The sequence below is a fragment of the Stenella coeruleoalba genome (assembly GCF_951394435.1).
Source record: "Stenella coeruleoalba genome assembly, chromosome: 8".
In the NCBI taxonomy this organism is placed as follows: Eukaryota; Metazoa; Chordata; class Mammalia; order Artiodactyla; family Delphinidae; genus Stenella; species Stenella coeruleoalba.
In genome coordinates, this window is record NC_137154.1 from 63,133,727 (window position 1) to 63,152,266 (window position 18,540).

The following is an 18,540-nucleotide window of genomic DNA, read 5'->3' on the forward strand; positions in this document are numbered from 1 at the left end:
AAGCGATTAAAAACAATGATGTTTTCCTTCAAGTGGTTTCAATCTTGTATGGTTGGTGGCAAATATTCATTTCTAGCACTCCTGATGCACCTCTGTAAATGCCTGGGGTTCGGGGAAACTTGGTTTAAAACCACTGGATTAGATAACTGAAGCCCTTTCCACTTTTGAGCTCTACTAATTGCAACCTTCTGCCTGGGTTTCGAGGCCCATCACATAGCCTGCTCTATTGCTACTTAACCTTTTTTGGAACCAATAAACATTCACCTCTAGTGGGACCAGTCTTCCAGAGTCTTTTGCGTACTCCTTGCCTTGTCCTTGCCTTTGCTGTGTCCTTGCTTTTCTCATGATGTATCATCCATATGGAATGTGCTTTCTCCTGTTGCTTAATCACATTTGGCCCTGAATCTGTTTACTTTCCATCTCTTCCCAGTGATCCCTGATTGCTTCTTTCTCTGAATTTCCACTGAACTGAAAGTCAACACCAAACAGTTGAGTACTTAACACTTCTCTAATTAGTTCCTGTTCAAAATGTTGTCTTTTGGGAAGGTCTGTAAGATTCATGAGGACACAGGGCATGTCTTATTTCTTTGAATCTCATTACAGGGCTTAGTAGAGTGCTGGGCACGTAGTCCTTACTCAAAAGCCCTGGAAAAGCATGACTAGATACATTGTTTATTTGTGCTGCTCTTAGCTTTCTTGGAGCTTCTAGAATGAGTTTTCTCACCTCAGTGGTAAAATAAAGCTCAGTTCCCAGGAACACTTGATGCAGTACCTGCTGCTCCTGTCTCTTTGCCAGAAAAATATATTCCCTCATGGAACGAGTTTGAAAAGTCAAATTCCAAAATAAATAAATAAATAAATAAATAAATATATATATATATATATTTGTTGGGAGGGTGATGTGACTTTCTGTATTTCCAGGGGAAGCACTTTGTAAGAAACCCCCTGAATGAGGCAGTCATGACTGCCTTTACCTTACCAATGCATTTGCCATCTCCCTCTTCCACGCTCGTCAGCCCTCACAGAGCCAAGGCTTGAGGCCGGGGGATCAGGCTTGAGCTTGCACCTAGCTGGTGGGGAAAGGTGGGCCTGATTCCTCCCCATGACGCGTCTTCTGGGAAGGGGTGCCCAGATGTGCGTGTGTGTGCTTTCCCCATATGTGGAAATGCAATCACGTCAGGCCTGAAAGCAGTTCGAGTTCCTCCAGGGCGAAGGGGACACCAGCAGAAGCAGCAGGCACAGCCCGGCTTGGGGGGGTTTTCAGGCCAGAAGGAAACTGTTAGAGCTGCAGGTGTGTTGTCAAGATAGACTGCCTGGGAGGGTGAGCCCAGAGAAGGTGCTGGGCCTTTCTTCATGCAGGTCCCCGGTGGGAAGATGTGTGGAAAGCCTCTCGATACTGACTATCAATTGTATATGATGTGTATTGGTCCTTGACCCTTGCCTCAGGCTCCAGTCCGACTCTGAAAGTAGGGGGAGCTGGGGCTGCTCAAAACATGCCTCTACTGGGAATGTAGTCCATCTGAGCTTTTTAGATCTCAACCTTTGTGTGGCTCTAACAGAAGCGTCAAGAAAGCTTCAAAAGCAGAGATGCCCAGGCCTCAGTCCGGGCCTATATGGCATAGGAGGCTGGAGTCTATATAACTCCCCGGAGGAGCCCAATACCAGCCAGGTTTGGGAACCACAGGTCCGTACTCATATGCTTATGCTTACTTGAGCCACTGCTTTGTTCCAGAGGGGACTGGGGTGGGCGTGAGGGTGGAGTGTACCCATGGGAGCATATTCCTGCATGCTTCTGTAACTCAGAAGGAGATGCAGTTTCATGTGGACCCAACAGACAGGCTTGGTGTAGCTCTTGAAATATCCTGAACACCTAGCTATGAGAAATCTTCAGCCTTCAGGTTCCTTTGGCCTCTGAGTTTCTGCTGACTGTAGAAGTTGCAGGAGGACCGGTGAGGGTGAGGGCTCATGAAGTTGCAGATGCTTAGGCCATAGGCTCTTCACAGATCCAGGATGGCTAAAGCATGGCACATATGCTGCCACGCTTCACTCCCCTGCAGGGCAGACATTGCTAATCAATCATCATTTCCTGTTGCACCTAGAGAGGCCTTAGGATCCTAGCAATCAGAGCTGGTACGAGGAACCAAACCTTTTACCCTCCTTGCCATTTCTACCAACAACATCCTAGTCTAATCCTAAATTTTGTTGAGCACTTTAAGTTGCAGTTATTCACAGGGCAGGGTTCCAAAAACGGTGGTGAGCCATTCTCTCTTCTTTCTCTACTCTCTTTCCCTAGGTGAACCCCACCATGCCCTTGACCTTACCTACCATCTATGAACTGGTAACTCCCAACTTCATGTTTTCTCCCTAGAATTCTTCTTAAAGAGACTCCGAGGCCAAGAAAGCTGAGAGGTCGGGTCTGAACTCCAGTAGGTAGATAAAAAATGTCTCTGAATGAACAGCTCCTTGAGAGCTGTACTGTTTATTTCTCTGTGGATTTCCGCCTACATTTGACACAGCGTCTTATATACCAGCAGATACTCAATAACTGACTATCAGTTGTATTTGACGCATCTCCCTGTTTCCATGTGTAATGATGCTATGGTTTGCTCCGCCCTTCTTGCATTTTCAGAGCGCATCCTCCTGTAATGCTGGCTGCCCCATTCCTTACCCCTCCCAGGCTGGATGGTGTGTGATGGTCTGTTACCTTGGTGGCTCCCCAATGAACATGCCTCCTGGTGTTTCGACCCTTGTGTTATCACCTCTCTTGGAATCTGGTATGCACCTCTGATTTGCCTTAACCACCAGAATGTGATGAAATTGTACTATGCCAGTTCCACTATGGCATAAACCTCAGGAATCTGGTGTAGGATGGTGCGCGCGCGCGCGCGTGTGTGTGTGTGTGTGTGTGTGAGAGAGAGAGAGAGAGAGAGAGAGAAAATCAGAGAGAAAGATGGAGAGACTCAAAAAGAAATTTTCCTGGAGCTAAAATGCAGATGCTTTTTTTAAAAGTCAGGTTTTAAAAAAAACTATTATCTCCCTTCTTGTTTATCACTCTTATCTCAGGAGCTTAGCAATCTCTATATTTAGGTTTGGTGAACTAGAGAAAGGGGGTGGCTTCCTCTCATGGCCTGCCTAAAGTTTGCTGACGTCAAACTTCTGTCCAGCCCAGGCCAAGCATCAGACAGAGCTGGGGCTCCAGATGCAATCTTAAAATGAACCATTCCCATCCATTCTTCTGTAAGTAATAGAAATGAAAAATATAAGTGGAAACCATCAGGGAAAACTTATCCCTCAGGGGCAACGCTCCAGGTCCCACTGCACGGCAGGGAAAGCAGGAAGCACGGAATGACTGGTCTTCGCCACGGGAACATCAGGCTGTGTCTTAGCTTTGAGCTGGACACACACACTTACTGCTGTGGTTCACAGGTGCACGTGGAGATTCCTTTTGCCTCGGTGGGTTCTCCCCAGTGGCCAAACTCCAGGATAGTAACTGAGCTACAGCGACTCTTTTTTTCAGGCCCCAAAAATCTGAAGATAACACCCGATTAGCAGGCAGGGGCAAGAAGGTGGAGCTTTTATTTGCAGGACATTTGGAAAGAGACAGGATGTTGAAGGCAGGAGTCAACGTTTCCCAAGGTTCTTTCTTAAAGCACATCGTGTTTGGCCTCAGGGTTGCTGACTCACCCAGCGCTGCCCCGGCCGGGCATTCCATCACGGGGCTACTATATTCCCAAGAGATCCTGGGACACTGGCTCACTCCCCAACTACAGTATCCACAGAAACATCTGCTTTAGCTTATTAGAAAGTTAAAACAACCAAGCGTCAACCCCTGTCTTTTCCACCTAAGGACACATTCCTCTTGGCTGACGCATACTCTGTGAGTGTGTCTGTGAACTGATTTTAATGATGATTTGAAGAGCCTCTTACATCCTAGTTTATTTAACCTTCTCACACGAATAGCACGGCTTCTCTGTGGGGAATCATGGAATGACTACTGACTCACTAGATACGCAATGAGCCCTGGAAACACGAAGGAAAGAACCGGCTCTCAAAGCCAAATTCATTCCCTTCTCTTGTTAGCCACAGGTAATTGTAGAAAGCAGTCTGGCCTTGGAGTCAGCAGACTCAGGGTCAATTTGCCGTCCTGTCGCAAGCTGCGGGACCTGGGACAGGTTCCTTGGCTTCTCAGAGCCTCAGATTCCTCTTCTACAAAATGGGAATAATAAAACCTATCCTGCCAGCCATGCAGGGATCTTAAGAGGTCTGAAGAGAACACTGGGGCAGGGAGGCATCTTAAAGGACAACTGATGCTTATGTTTTCTCCTGTGACGGTGGCTTCCCCCAGAAGCCACTCAACCTGAACTTGAACTTGTTCTCACAGAGTCCCCTGCACTGTGGGATAGCTTGGATTTACTTTGAGCGGAAAGCCTCCTTCTTTAGCATTCTATCAATGGGTTCTTCTCCGGCTGGGTATACAGAAACAAGTCCAGTCCCTCCTCTGGAAGAACAGCTTTCAGACTTCTGGAGGGAGGACCGCATCCCTGGTACCCACAGAGCAGCCCTTATGTCTTCTCCCCACTAGTCTGAGCCTTTGGCTCCTGTCACTGCCGTGGCTATGGTTCTCCAAAGGCACTTTAGGTAATTTACCAGCCTCAGAGTATCTTGTCTGGAACTGAATGTCATATTCAGGATGATCTAAAAGGGGGAGAATTAAGCAGGACAGTCACCTCTCGTGTTCTAGATGATACGCCTCTGTTCACGTAGCCGACCCTCGAATGGGCTGTTTTGGTGGTCGTGTCTCAATAGCAGCCCTTCCTTCACAGTCTCAGCTTCCAACCCCTGACTTTCTGATTTACTCTTTTCTTTCCAGCTTATTCCCTCTGGTACCCAACTCAATCATTCTCAGGCCTCATCAGGACCTACTGTCCATTGCTCATACTGCTGTTCCTCACCCCTCCTCTCCAGCAGGGCCTTAGCTGTCCCTTCTCACCCGGCCTAGGCCTCATGCATCATTATAACCATCCCCTTGAATATACTCTCAACTCCTTTCTCTCTCTTTTTCTCTGTTGCCTGGCAAAATCCCAACCCTGATTAAATCCTACTCTCTGTCTCTTCCTGCCCTGCATCCAGACAGTGGAAACTGGCTAGAGAAAATCACAGAAAAGGTTTAACTGACCTAAGTTAAATTCATGATCAGTAACCTCCAGGAGGCCAGCAACCAGCCTCTAGTTCCCTAGTTTGGACATGCCAGTTCTTACGTCTTGCACCTTAAACCTCCACAGCCTCTGTCCCCATCCTCACCCTCGGCAGATGACCTTGTCCTCCAAGGGGGTTCTCACGCACACCCCCTCAACATCTACCCACCTGCCGGCATCTGTGCCTAGAGCGTGGCCTTCCCTCTGTGTGGATGGGCTCTGTGCTCCCACCTAAGACGAAGCTCCCAGGTGTGCACTGGATTCTTGGCCAGTTGCTTATCAGCATGCCTACCTCCACACCCCACACTCCATTACCAATTTCATCCTTCCTCTAGGACCATCCCCATCCCATATAACTTCAGTGTTACTTTCCCTCATCCTAACAAATGAAAACAAAAAACACAACAACGATCGAATGCTTTCTTCTTATCCCCAGATAAGGAATCCAGGTAAGGAGACTTTAAAGTTTAGTAACCTGCCCAAGATCAATGACCTGGAAGTGTGGGGTTGGTTTGCCCACCCCCAAAGCCCACCCAGATGAGGCTTCCTGGGCTGCAGAGGCCACAGCAGCTCTCTCTCCGGCCCACCGCTCTGGTTCAAGTGGCTGAACTCAGACAATGAAGTACTTTGCCAAGGACGTCCAGACCAGCTCTGCCTACCTGGGCACTCTTGGGACAGCAAGAAAGGCTGGAGGTTTTCAAGCAAGAAGGGGACCTGCTGGGTCTGCAGAGGCCTGTTGAGCTGCTGAGACAGTTTTGACTGACTTGCCTGTCAGACTCAGCGTGGGAGAGCGGGGGGCTGTTTTGAGAACAGCCAGCATGTCACCCCAGCCTCAGCGGGGGAAGCAGGGGGCAATGATGGCAAACAGATGGGGCAGGCCAGAGCGGCAGGAGCTGTCAGTGTGGTGCACCCCCGTGCAGAGACGACACCTCGTAAATCTCGCAGGCCCAGCCCGTGTGGCCTGTTGTGGTGGCCCATTGATGCTGCCTGGTCCTTGGAGCTGGAAAATGACAACTAAGGTGGCCAGCTGCCTTCCAAGCCATTCCGTCAGAAGGGCACACTTCTCTCCCCTGCTGCTAACAGCATCCCTATTCCTGCCAGGAACCTAGAAGAGCTCGGCCCAGGGGGTTTTCCTCCCCGGACAGCAGATACTTAACTAGCCGTCATCCCCTCCCCTCCCTTCTCTGCTCCCAAAGACTCTCCCAGAGAACAAGCCCGTTTGGCTTTGAGATTTCCGAGTACACAGCGTCAAGTTGGAATTTCTGGACCATCCGGAAAGGCATGCATCTCTTCCAAAACCCATGCTGACTTAGTCATGCTATCTCTTAACAGTCCTCTTTCACAAGGGACAGGGTCACCCACTTACTTGTCCGTCACGGCCTGCATGAACTCGTCCAGAAGGTCGTCGTACTCCTGCCCACGCACGCGCCGGTGCTTCAGGCCAATGTACAGAGGGTCCCTGAGCAGCTCCTACAACAGACAGCATCCGTCCCGTTAAGTGTCATGGGTTAGCGGGAAGGAGGGTAGGAGGGTGGGAGGGAGGAGGCTGCTCCCCACTCCCCAGGTGCTGTCTCTGGAAGGGTCTGGAAGCCAAGCCACTGATGGAGGGTAGACCCCCAGGGGTCCACACTTTAGGAATCAAGGATGCTTTGAACAAGCAGAACTCTCTGATACAGTCTTCCAACCTCTGGCCACAGCTCTGGGTTCATTTCAGGGTTTCTCAACAGTGGCACTATGGACGTTTTGGCCTGGACAGTTCTTTGACCCGTATATTGTATTGACAGAATACTTAGCAGTGTCTCTGGGTTCTTCCCACTTGAAGTCAGTAGCACCCCCAGTTGTGACAGTAAAAAAGATCTGCAGACTTTGCCAAATGTCTCCCTGGGGGATAAAACAGCCTGTGCTGAGAATCACCCCAGGCGACATCTGGATTGAGGTACTGGGTCTTGTCCAAAGTCACTGACCTGGACTTAAATTAGAAAACATTCCCTCCCTCCCTCCTTTCCTTCCGTGAAAGCTTACTGAATACCTACCACGTGCCTGGCATTGTGTTAGTCCCTGGGGATACAAGGATAGATTGATACAACCAGAACTTTCCATTCAAGAGAGAGGCCCACCCTAATGCCGGCCTGTGTTAGGTGGCCCCTCCACTCCACCTCCTGCAGCTCTTCTGTCACAGCTTTCACACGCTGTTTGGTCATCCTCTCTGTCTGCCCTGGTCTGATGACCACTCCTGCCTCTCTGTACTCCTCACACACACCCCTATGCAGAAATCAGCGGGCTTATTCGTGCATGACACATTTACTGACCCTCTACGCCTGCTGCCGTCAGGACTGTCGGGGAATTTGCAGGTAAGGGATGGTCACTGCCTCTAAGGTGCTCACGGCCTAATGCAGGTGGCTGATGAGTAAGTAAACTCTATTACAGATTAGAGACATTTCTTCGGCACAAAGCATGGCACCTGGCAGCACCGAGAAGGAGTGGAGTAATTCCCGCTGGGGAACGGGTGGGGATGGTGACACGGAAGAAATGGTCAGGCTTTAAAAGATGGGCAGATGTTGCCCGGTGGGCTGGGCTCTCCAGGCTTAGAAATCGGCACAAAGAAAGGTTGGGGGCTGGAGTTAGAAGGAGGAAGAAGTACCTGGTGCCCTGGTGCATTTAAGAAACAGGAAGTAATTTTATGTTTTCGGGTATTTGGAAAGTATCTATTTTTGTGTCTCTGCCGCCACAAAGATGAGCTCCTTGGGGTCAAGGTTTTGTGTTATCGTCATCTCCATCCGGACTGCTCCTGCAGGATTCAGAGGCAAGGATGTCATGGGTCCTGCCCTCAAGGGGCTCAGAGTCCAGTCTCACCTCCACCACTGACAAGCTGTGTGACCTCAGGCAAATTACGTGACCTCTCAGAGCCTTCTTCTCATCTGTCAAATGGGGATAGAATACCAGCTGCACAGGGTGATCGTGATGAGGAAATGAAATAATACACGTGAAAGAGCTTTGGGAATCATAACGTGCTGTAAAGTAATGGCAGCAGCTTTGACTTTCACAGCGTTTGCTAATGTGTCAGGTACTGCTGAGGGAGGGGAAGCCACAGCGAGGTTAAACAGCCGCCTCTTTCTTGGGCTAATAAGTGGAAGAATCTGGATTCAAACTCACGGCTGCCAGCTCCAGAGCCCATGGTCTTAACCACTGAGCCAGGCTGCTCAGGTGGCTCATTCTCGCTTAGGACACCATTCTAGCTCCATATTGCCTTGTAGGAGGTGGCAGGACAAAGGTATAGTGGACAGAAAAGACCAGGAAGTACCTGCCTTCTCAACCCCTCACCCCCAATTCTGGGTCCACAGAATCTGAGGTGGTTTAGGGCTTTCTCCAAGGAGCCACACGGCTACATCAGAAAGACAGTAAGGTCTAAACTTCTTTTCCCAATCTCTTTGCCTCCTGGGTTATGCATCCTTGAGACTGTTTAGGACCCTGCCGTGGCAGTTGCGTGTGTGTGACCAAAGGATGAGAGTGGGACATATATGGTGCCTACCCTTCCACAGGCCACTTTCAAAGTGATCATCTAAAAGTCACTTAGAGGCAGCAAACATCCAGCCAAGGGCGATCAAGGAAGTAAATGATGATGTAACACCTAGATGGACAACTAGGCAGTCATTGAAACCGGTGCCTTTTAAGACTATGCAGCCACCTGGACAAATGTGTATGAGATTATTCAAAATGAGAAAAGCAGGATACAAAATTGCACAGATATCACAATTTCAACTGTCTGACACATATGAACAGCCTGCAAAGGGCATACACATAAATGATAAAAATAGTCTAACTCTTGGCATTTGCAGAAAATATTCACTTTTTAGTTCTTATAGAGGTGAAAGGGTCCACGGTAAATTATAATCTGTAATGTTTCCAAGTCACAGATTGGTTCAGTAGTGCATGAGGCTGCCAAGAGTGGATTTCTCAGTGCTGCATACACGGTTTCTGGGGCAGGTCCAATTCTCCAGTGGTACTGAAGAATTTTAGGATTTTCCAAAAATTTCTCAGTATATCTGCACTTAAGATGAAAGGTCAACACTAATGAGGTACTACTGAGATGTAAAGGTGACCATAAGAAGCTTTTAAAAAAAGTCCTGATATTTTATAATATTTATTTTATTTATAATAAAATGTTTTATGTCTGAAATACTTCAAAACTAAGCACTCCAAAAAATTGGGAAGAAAGTTTCTATATGGAGGTGACACGAAAATATAGCTTCTCATACTTGTACAGAAATTTCAGGTAATTCACTCTTCTGAATCAAAAGTAGTTTGATCCTTATGTCTTACATACTCTCATGCCCATTTTACAGATGAGGAAGGTAGAGTTGTTCAAGGGTTTAAATAAATTGCCCAAACTCACACAGCCAGAAAACATCTAAGCTGAAACTGAGCCTTGCTTTGACTGGGTCTCATGACAGCGCCCTTTCCACCCCATCATTTGACATTGTGGGGACCAGGGAATGTGGGTTTGGCTCCTGACCCCCTCCCTGGTCCTCCTGGAAGAGTCCAGTAGTGGCTGGAAGTTCCAGCTGGTCCTGTAGACCAGGCTGGGGAGCAGTGACAGCCTGAATGGGGTCTGGGGAAAGACCGTGTCCACATCTCCAGCCAACTGGCTTTCCTTTGTCAGGAGGGAAAATGACTTCTCAAAAACAGCAGAGGGTGGAGCTTCCACACTGTCTTGGTACCACATGGAACAAGAAATCCACATTCTGCCCTGCGTCCCACCGAGTGATTGGTTATAAGAATGACTGCCACCAAGGCGTGGGACTATGAACTGGCCTGGACCCTCCCCTGGCAGCCCTCCTCTATCCTGCACTTCCTCACATAAATGTTAAAAAGAGAAGCTTTCAGAAGGCAGTATTGCCAGACAAAATACAGGACACCCAGTTGAATGTGAATTTCAGATAGGAGATATATATATATATATTTAGTATAAATATGTCCCAAGTTTTGCATGGAACATACTTACGTTAAAAAATGATTAGCTATTTGTCCGAAATTTAAATTTAACTTGCATCCTGTATTTTTCTTTGCTAAATCTGGTAACCCCATCAAGAGAGGAAGAAGGAATCTTGAAGCTGGGAGGCAGTGTGCCGCAGAGGAAAGGGCATTGCCAGGCCCAGTGGCCCTGGTCAGATGCTCTCCCGGAGCACCCTCAGGACAGTGTGGTTTTAGAATCAGAAGGGGCTCTGGGCTTTGGAACCGGACACACCTGGGTTTGAATTCAGGCTCTGCCACTTAACTAGCTCTGCGACTTTGGGCACTTGTCCCTGCTTCATTTTACTTCTCTGTCCAGTAGGGATAGTAATGATCTCTATTGCATCATGCAAGCTCTTTGAGGAAAGGGTCCTTAGTCATGTGCATCTCCCTAGTGATGTTTACAGTGCCGGCACATCGCAGGCCATTAAAAAGTGTTTACTGATGTGAGTTGCGTTTATTCTAGGACTGGGCTAAGGAGATGCTGAATTAAGAACTAGGGACGTCTTAGAAATCACTTGGTTCGGCTTCCTCCAGATGAGTGTTGGGGACCCAGAAAGGTTAAATGAACTGCCTAAGGTCACAAAACGAATTTGGTGGAAGCAGCTTCTAGGGCAGGGGTCTTCCCAGGCGGGATCAGCTTCCTCCCCTCTGAGCCTGCTGCTTCCCCTCTGCTAGGTAGTTGCCAAGCTCCCGTTGGCACTATGTAAGCCTTCAGGTTAAGGCTCTATCCAGAGCAAATGAACCAGAGCTTCCTCCTCTGCTGTGGGAGTTGAACAGACCCTCCATGGCTGTGTGCCTGGCTCTTTCGAAGGTGAAAAATCTTGCAGACTAAACGTCATGGAAAGCAAAATGGCTGGCTCGTCTTCACTTGCCATATCATTGAGCACTGGGTTTAAGCTGGAAGAGAGACGAACCTCTTGGTCTGGAAAAATATTTATCTTGCAGAGCAACGGGCACATGACGATGTTACTCAGAGAGCATCTGGGGGTCTGGGGAGGTAATGGGATTGGGTTCACGGTGTGGACATGGTGCACTTTCCCCCTCTGGGTGACAGTTATGCCCACCATGTATTTCTCTGGAAGCTCAGTTAAGCCCAAGGGTAAGCTACAAAGACCCTAGGAAGGGCCCCTTCACTGGTCACATGTGCACAGAGAGCCTGTGCCCGACGGCAACACGGGTGAATGCTGACTATTTATGAGCTGCGATAAAGACAATCTTGCCAGGTGGAAGGAACCCTTCCATACCCAGCTCTGTGGGCGATCCCACGCTGCCTCAGCAACCAGTAACACCCAAGGCACAGTCTCCCAGGCTCTGTTGATGATCTGTCCCCTCCATCCCCCTCTTTAGTCATTTCCACAGAGACTTTCACATCACCTCTTTGAGAGGAAAATCCATTGAGGCTCAAGACTTCCGCAGGAGAAGCCAAGCCCTGGGTTGTCCCACAGGACCTTTAGCACAGAGTGGGCCAAGCACTGGGCTTGGACTCAAACCTGGCAGAAGCCATTTCTGCCCTGGGGCCCCTTTTCCCATGTGAAACGAGGGGGTTGAGTGAGAAGTATTTACATATAATATCTAGTAAGTATGACATCTAATGTGAACAGTCTGTGACTCTGCTGTGTGTATATGAAACAAGATGTACAAATCAATCCACACACAGACACAAGGGAGGGAGGGCCGGAGCAGGTGCCCTGTCTAACTGGGCGGGGCTCCCTCGCCCTGGTCCTTTGGAACTTCATCACGGGATGTCCCTCCTTCCTGGGATCACGTCTCACATATTTATTTTTCCAAACCTCCTTGGTGTCGGCAGGTAAAAGTGACTCAGAGTTTCAGGGCTGTAGATAGCAGATGTTTTCCTTCAACAGGAAACCTGGAGGGGTGTTTTCTTTGACTCTGATTAAAGCTCCTTTTGCCCCAGAAGTTTTTTATAGAGACATACACACAGATGGTCTAGTTGTTCTGAAACTAAAGCCTTCACGGCAGCAACCCTCCCTGCACTGCCACGTAAGACGGAAGCTGCAAGGCAGAGCCTCCCTCTCCTGTTGCTGTGTCTTGCTCTGGGTGAGAGATGTGCCCCCAGACTTCTAGGGGAAAAATCTTGCAAACTGATCATTTTTTAAAAAGAACTCTAGTGTGGAAGATCACATAGTCAATGCATTTGAAAAGACAGAAATCATTGTCTTCCGTCTTCCCAATGTTGGCCTCTTTGTAACTTTCTTGAAGAAGGTCTGGCGGGAGTTCACCTTTCTTTGCGGGGGAGGGCTGTGAAAATGGCATCGGTGTGCCCTAGTTTGATCCTGAGTGTCCATGGAACACAGACTGTGTGAAACACCTACTTTCTCAGTCTTCATTACCCAGTCTGTGACACAAATACTTGACATCTTGGAGCAGTGTGCCACAGTAGACAAGGCCACTCTGGTGCCAGAGAGACCAGGGTTCAAGTCCCAGCTCCAACACTTAGAGCTGTGTGACCTGAAGTTAAGTAGTTAACGTGTGTCAATCTCAGTTCCCTCATCTGTAAAAAGGGGAGAACAATATCTCATACAGTGGGTGTGAGAACGAAATGAGATTGACGGACTTCCCCAGTGGTCCAGTGGTAAAGAATCCATCTTCCAATGCAGGGGAGGAGGGTATGATCCCTGGTCGGGGAACTAAGATCCCACATGCCACGCGGCAACTAAGCCCACGTGCCACAACTAGAGAGAGAAAACATGCAAGCCACAACTGGAGAGAAGCCCGAGTGCTGCAACAAAGAGCCCATGTACCTCAACAATAAAGATCCCGCATGCCTGAACGAAGATCCTGCGTGCCCCAACTAAGACCTGACGCAGCCAAAAAAAAAATAATAATAATATTAAAAAAAAAAAGAGAGATTGAAATATACAAGTGCCCAGAACTATGCCTGGCCATTGCAGGTGCTGGCATAGGTCTTACTGGACATGGAGAACACTGCTTTCTCTCTCGTCTGTGGTGTTGCATGGCAGGTCAGGCTGTGCCCTGTCCCCTCAGCTGGGGAATCCTCTGGTCCTTCCAAAACTCTCTCCCTTCCACACCCAGGAGGGAGAGCTGAGGCAGAGGCCGAAAGCCCCAGGGGGGAGAAGCAGACACTTTGAGGAGACGTAACACATGAGCCATTAAGATGATCAATTAGGTGACAGTGTTGAAACACTGACAACTAAAAGATTCCACCCACGCCTGGCTCTCATTTATCTCCCTCAGCCTAGCAGAATGCCTGACACCTACTAAACACTTCATAAACTTTAAAAAAATAAGTAAAGAGAAAGTGCTCACAAAATAATCTTCATTGAAGAAATCAGGACAAAATTAGGGGCACAGCATGATTAATTAGGTAATACTGTATCTACGTCTATGTACACGCACAGAGAAACAGCGGACAGGAGCACAAATGTAGCATAGTGGGAGAAATGCCATTTCCTTCTCCTTTTAAAATGTTGAATAATGTTTTAAAGTTACTTTAGTAATAAAAATTCTAAAAGTCAAGACATAATCTTTACTCATAAAGCAACAAAAACCCGGGCAGGCAGTGTGGTATGGTGTGGGGAGAGGAGCGCTCATGTGGATTAGGACCCACTCCTGCCACTTCCAGCAGATCTTCTTGGGCCAATTAATCTCTCTGGGCCTCAGTTCCCTCAGCTGTAAAAAGAGGGTAATAACTGAGCTCCACTCACAGGGTTATTGTCAGGCTGAAACAGGGTGGTCTGTGAAAAGGGCCTGGCCCTGATTACTCAGAGTTTCTCACCATCTTTTCTGGTGGGTTTGCTACAAGTTGGCACTAACTCTAAACTTCAGCTCATCATTGCTGAGTGCTGGACCTTCAGTGACAAAGGATCTAAGGCATCTGCTAGAGGCAACCAACTCCCTCCCAAGGGATGCAATGGCCTAAGAATTAGTCTCAAGCCGTTCCACTTCTTGCCTAGAGCCAGCTTTTTGGAGAGAGAGAGAGAAAGAGAGAGAGAGAGAGAGAGAGAGAGAGAGAGAGATGGTCTCAAACAAATCCAGTTGGAACATGGCAGGAGGTGATGGATGGGAATAATAACTAACACAAAGTTTGCTATACTCATCCACGTTTGTGCGGTTCCACACATGGCCTTTGTGGCTGAGGGACAATTTCAGCAAAACCCAGGCGTGTGGCTGGGGAGGGGAACCACAGTGCAGAGCAGACCTTGAAGATGGGTCTTAATGAGCAGCTATAAGGCTGTACCACCATGCAGCCTCCCTTCTCCTAGGCTGGTGGGGAGGCATATAGAGAAGAGATTTAGCGGTGGGAGAATACCTAGTAACTTTCTGGTCCAGGCCCTAATTGTACCAGAAGGGGATGGTATCTAGACAGGTACAGGGACTCACCCGGCTGTCAGGGGTACCGGGACCAGGGTCCCTGCTTGCCGGGCCAGCACTTCGCGTGCTCTTCTTGTCCTCCCTCCTCCCTCTCCCACCCCCGTGAGTTCTCAGCTCTGAAGCCAGGTCTGTCTGCTGCTCCTTCATTTGACCGTATCTGTGGATGAAGCCTGAATAAGCATCACTTCTCATTAGAGGCTACAGTGCTTGTTCTTGTTTAGAAATGAGGATGTCATGTGGCATCCAGGGAGGAAGGAGGCCATGCAGAGTCACACAAGTTTTCTAGAGAAAGATCAACTCAGAATGCAAATAAGTATAAGCTTTTTGACACTATGAATCGAGAATCTAAAAAATGACCATTCCCTTTGCTTCAATATTTCCTTTTCTAGGAATTTATCCTTGGGAAATCACCAGAGATGGAAAGACTGATCTGCAAAAACGGGTATCACAGCACAATTATATTTGCAAGAAGACTAGAAACAACCTAAATGTCCAAGAGTGGAGGGTTTCTTACGTGAATTGTGATACGCCAGGCAGCTATGAAAATGACCTTGTGGAATAATGGCTAGTGATCTGGGAGAAAACCCATGACATTCATTACACCTAAAAAAGCAGGATACAAAATTGTATATGCAACATAATCTTAATTTTGTTTTTAATAAACGTTTCAGAGGGATAAGGCTGGAAAGAAATATCCCAAATTGTAAACAATGATTATTACTGGCTCTGTGACTAATATTTTATTTTTAATACTTCTCTGGAGTTTTTTCAATGAACATGAGAAAACGTTTTTCTCAGATGGACATGCACTGATTTTAAACCCAGAGATAAATATCACCAAGAAGAAATTCTTTTATGTTCATGATACAGAGACACAGAGCTGAGAACTGCAGACATGCACAAACACCGTGACCCAGAGTGGTGGTACCCAGAGCAAACTCTTGGCTGGGGTTTGAGCTCCTTAAATCCTAAACCTCCTGGAAGCCTGCAGGTGGCTCTCAGCCACAGCTCGGGTCAGTTTCTCTCCCTGGGTTTGCAGGATTGCTCATCTGCCTGATCCAGACATTTCAGCCCTTGGTCCTGGTGCTTTGAGTTTTAATCTTTTACAGGGGTAGCTGGCCTCTAAAATGCTGAAAAAACAGCCCAGCAGCCACTCTCGCCTCAGCGGCTTTCTTCACTAATGGATCAGAGAGAGGCCATGAGGGCAATGGAAGCTGCCTAGGGACACGGGACAAGGAAGCACAGAAAGCCCGCCCGGGGGGTACCTTGGCAGGAGGTAGGGGAGCAAGAAGACCCAGCAGTGGCTGGGGGGAGAGGATGGGACTGGGAGAGTGGGATGGGCAACCAGGGAGGAGAGAGGTCCTGGCATCACAGCCATGTAGGGGAGGTGTCCTGGCAGCGGGGACCCCAGAATGAAATGGCCTGGTGCTTTGTAAACAGAACCACCACACAGAGGTGCTCCCCACGCCATCCCAGCTGCCACCCTCTGGCTCCCGGCCCAGGCAGCGCGTTACCTCGTTGTTGGTGCCCACATCCAGCAGGACAGGGAGGCACTGCTGCGGGTTGACGCCTCCGCACGCCGTGTACAGGGCCAGCTTGCCCACGGGGATGCCCATGCCGTAGCAGCCCAGGTCTCCCAGGCCCAGGATGCGCTCCCCATCAGTCACCACCACAGCCTGAAAGACAAAGCAGGACGCCGTCAATCAGGGACAGCACCTCCTGTGACAAAGTGCTCGTTTGTACAGCACGTCAGGCCTGTCGACTGGACGCCCACCGCCTCTGCTGCGGGATGAAACAGCTTGTCTGGGACAAGGCCAAAGGACGCTTTCAACTGCAGGTGGCGGGCCCTTCCCCCATCCCCTCCCCTTTCTGGCAGGGCTGGAGAGAAACCCCGCCGAGGTGAGATGATGGAAAGACACCGGCCTGCATTCCGAGGTTCTGTTCCTGCAGGAACAGCTGGAGGGAACCCACACCGAGTCATTCTCCCTCAAAGAAATTAAGCAGACTCTCTCAGCTGGAGCTCTGGGGCTGGGACAGGGAGGGAAGGCAGAATGAAAGGAGATAATAAAACAAGTGTTGATGCTGCTACTACAGCCCCAGGGTTTAGAGACCCATATATGTGCTCTCCGCCCTGTTCCGGGGTATAATAAATCCAATCTGCAAAAAGCAGAGCTCCTCGTGACGTCTGCTAGGGTCACTATTCCACGGGAAACCAGGAGGGTTCTCAAGCTGTACTGGGATTGTCTTTGTGTTTTGGCAAAAAATCACCGAAGGCATAGTAGGTACTAGACATAGTACTAGTTCCAGGCTTACCTACTGTGAATTAACAGATGCTGATGGAGCTGATAGTGATGACAGAAATAATCATATGATAATGATGGCTATTCATTCCCTCATTCATTCATTTAATACATCTTTATGAAACACCTGCTTTGCAAAAGACAGTGTGCCAAATCCTGGGGGAAGGAGGTTCAGTTTGCTCATCTATAAAAACAAGAATGCGTGGACCCAGCCCTCGAAAGGACTAATGGGCAAAAGAGAGGTGGAACATGTATAGTTATACTGACTCTGGGGGGAAAGTGTGAGGGCAGCGGAACAGCTCAAGGGCAGCAGAGACTGAGAGAAGGGAGAGGTACTTCCTGTAGGATAACCTTTCTTAGGTGAGGGGACACACGTGCCACATCTTGGACAGGTGGAGATTATCCATTAGGGGTACAGCTGGGGAGAAAGGTATTTGATGCAAAAGGAAATTAAGGTTCAGGGTAGAAGTGGGGGGAATGTAGGCTGTGTGTGTGGGTTCAGGTCCCACGAAAGGAGAGAATGGAAAGTCAGACTGCAAGGCGCCCTGAAGAACCCACCAGGGTGACAGTGAAGCTGTTTACAGGTCACCTCAACTGGCTCTCCAGCACTGGTTCCCTCCATCTCTAAGTGAGTGGAGTTTATGGGGCCACCCAGCCCTCCACTGGAACCAGCTTCGGGTCAGGACTTAGGACCAGCTCTGAGCTGTGGCTGTCCTGGTTGGCCCCAAGCGTGGTGCCGTGGGCACCGCAGAGGTCAGTTTACTCCACGCAGGTACAGTGGTGGGCTGGGCACCGGCGATAAAGAGACGAAGACCCACTCCTACTGGGGAGGGTTTATGGTCCAGCACCCATAGGCTCTGTGGAATCTTCTCTCTCCCAGGGTGAGAGCACACAGGGCTGTGCTGCCTTTCGGTAGAAGCAGGTGTAGAGACGCGTAAAGCCACACCTCCACTGCTGGAAAGGGGGCTCTGGAGAGCGCAGCGGCCCCATGAAGGTCGTGCTGTCCCCCTTAGATTGGTCTCCTGCCTCCAGGGCGAGTGTCTCCGTCCTGCATCTCACTTGCTCCTCCCCCGCCCTGGCAGGGAGGCCCGTCTGGGATAGTTATCTGTGTTTCACAGGTGAGCAAACTGAAGCTCCTGGACCTTCATGCTCTGTACATATTTGTTAAGTATCAGCCAACCGCCAGGCACTGTGCTGGATGTTTCCACATCAGTTATCTTAGAAATATCAGATGACTTACCAAGGGCACCTTGCTTGTGTATGTGGCAAGTCGAGATTCTAATCAGGCTTCAGGTACCTGGTTCAGGGCTCTTTCTACAACCCGGCTGGGCTGGGAAAAAGCACCTGTGCTCTTGGCAAAGTCCTGTCCCGCCTTGGTGCCACCCTCTCCGCAGCCTCTGACCCCCTGCTGGCAGCTTCCCCAGTGAAGCCTGTGCCTTCACGCTACACCTGAGTGCCCAAACTCTGAGCATTTCTCTATCATCTCTCCTAATCAAAGCCTCCCTATTCTGGTTCCCATTCTCTTAGATTTCTCTCTGCTGAGGGGCAGTGAGTGACACGGAGTTCAACAGAGGAAATCAGCTACGACTCCAGGGTGTTCTCCTTATAACTCTGGGGCCTTTCAAGATGGTAGCGGGGGGACTTCCCTGGCACCTTGGAGGTTAAGACTCCACGCTCCC

The 18,540-nt window shown here is 49.1% G+C and overlaps 1 protein-coding gene across 1 annotated transcript in view; it reads right to left on the minus strand.

Annotated features, from left to right (window-relative positions):
- The window catches only part of ME3 (malic enzyme 3), a 199,009-nt gene that overhangs the window by 38,946 nt on the left and 141,523 nt on the right, over positions 1-18,540 (minus strand). Inside the window, exons 6-7 of the mRNA XM_079930727.1 lie at positions 16,076-16,237; positions 6,562-6,665 (exon numbers count right to left, since the gene is read on the minus strand). Of these exons, the coding sequence (XP_079786853.1) occupies positions 6,562-6,665; positions 16,076-16,237 (266 nt within the window). The remainder of the gene's footprint in view (positions 1-6,561; positions 6,666-16,075; positions 16,238-18,540) is intronic.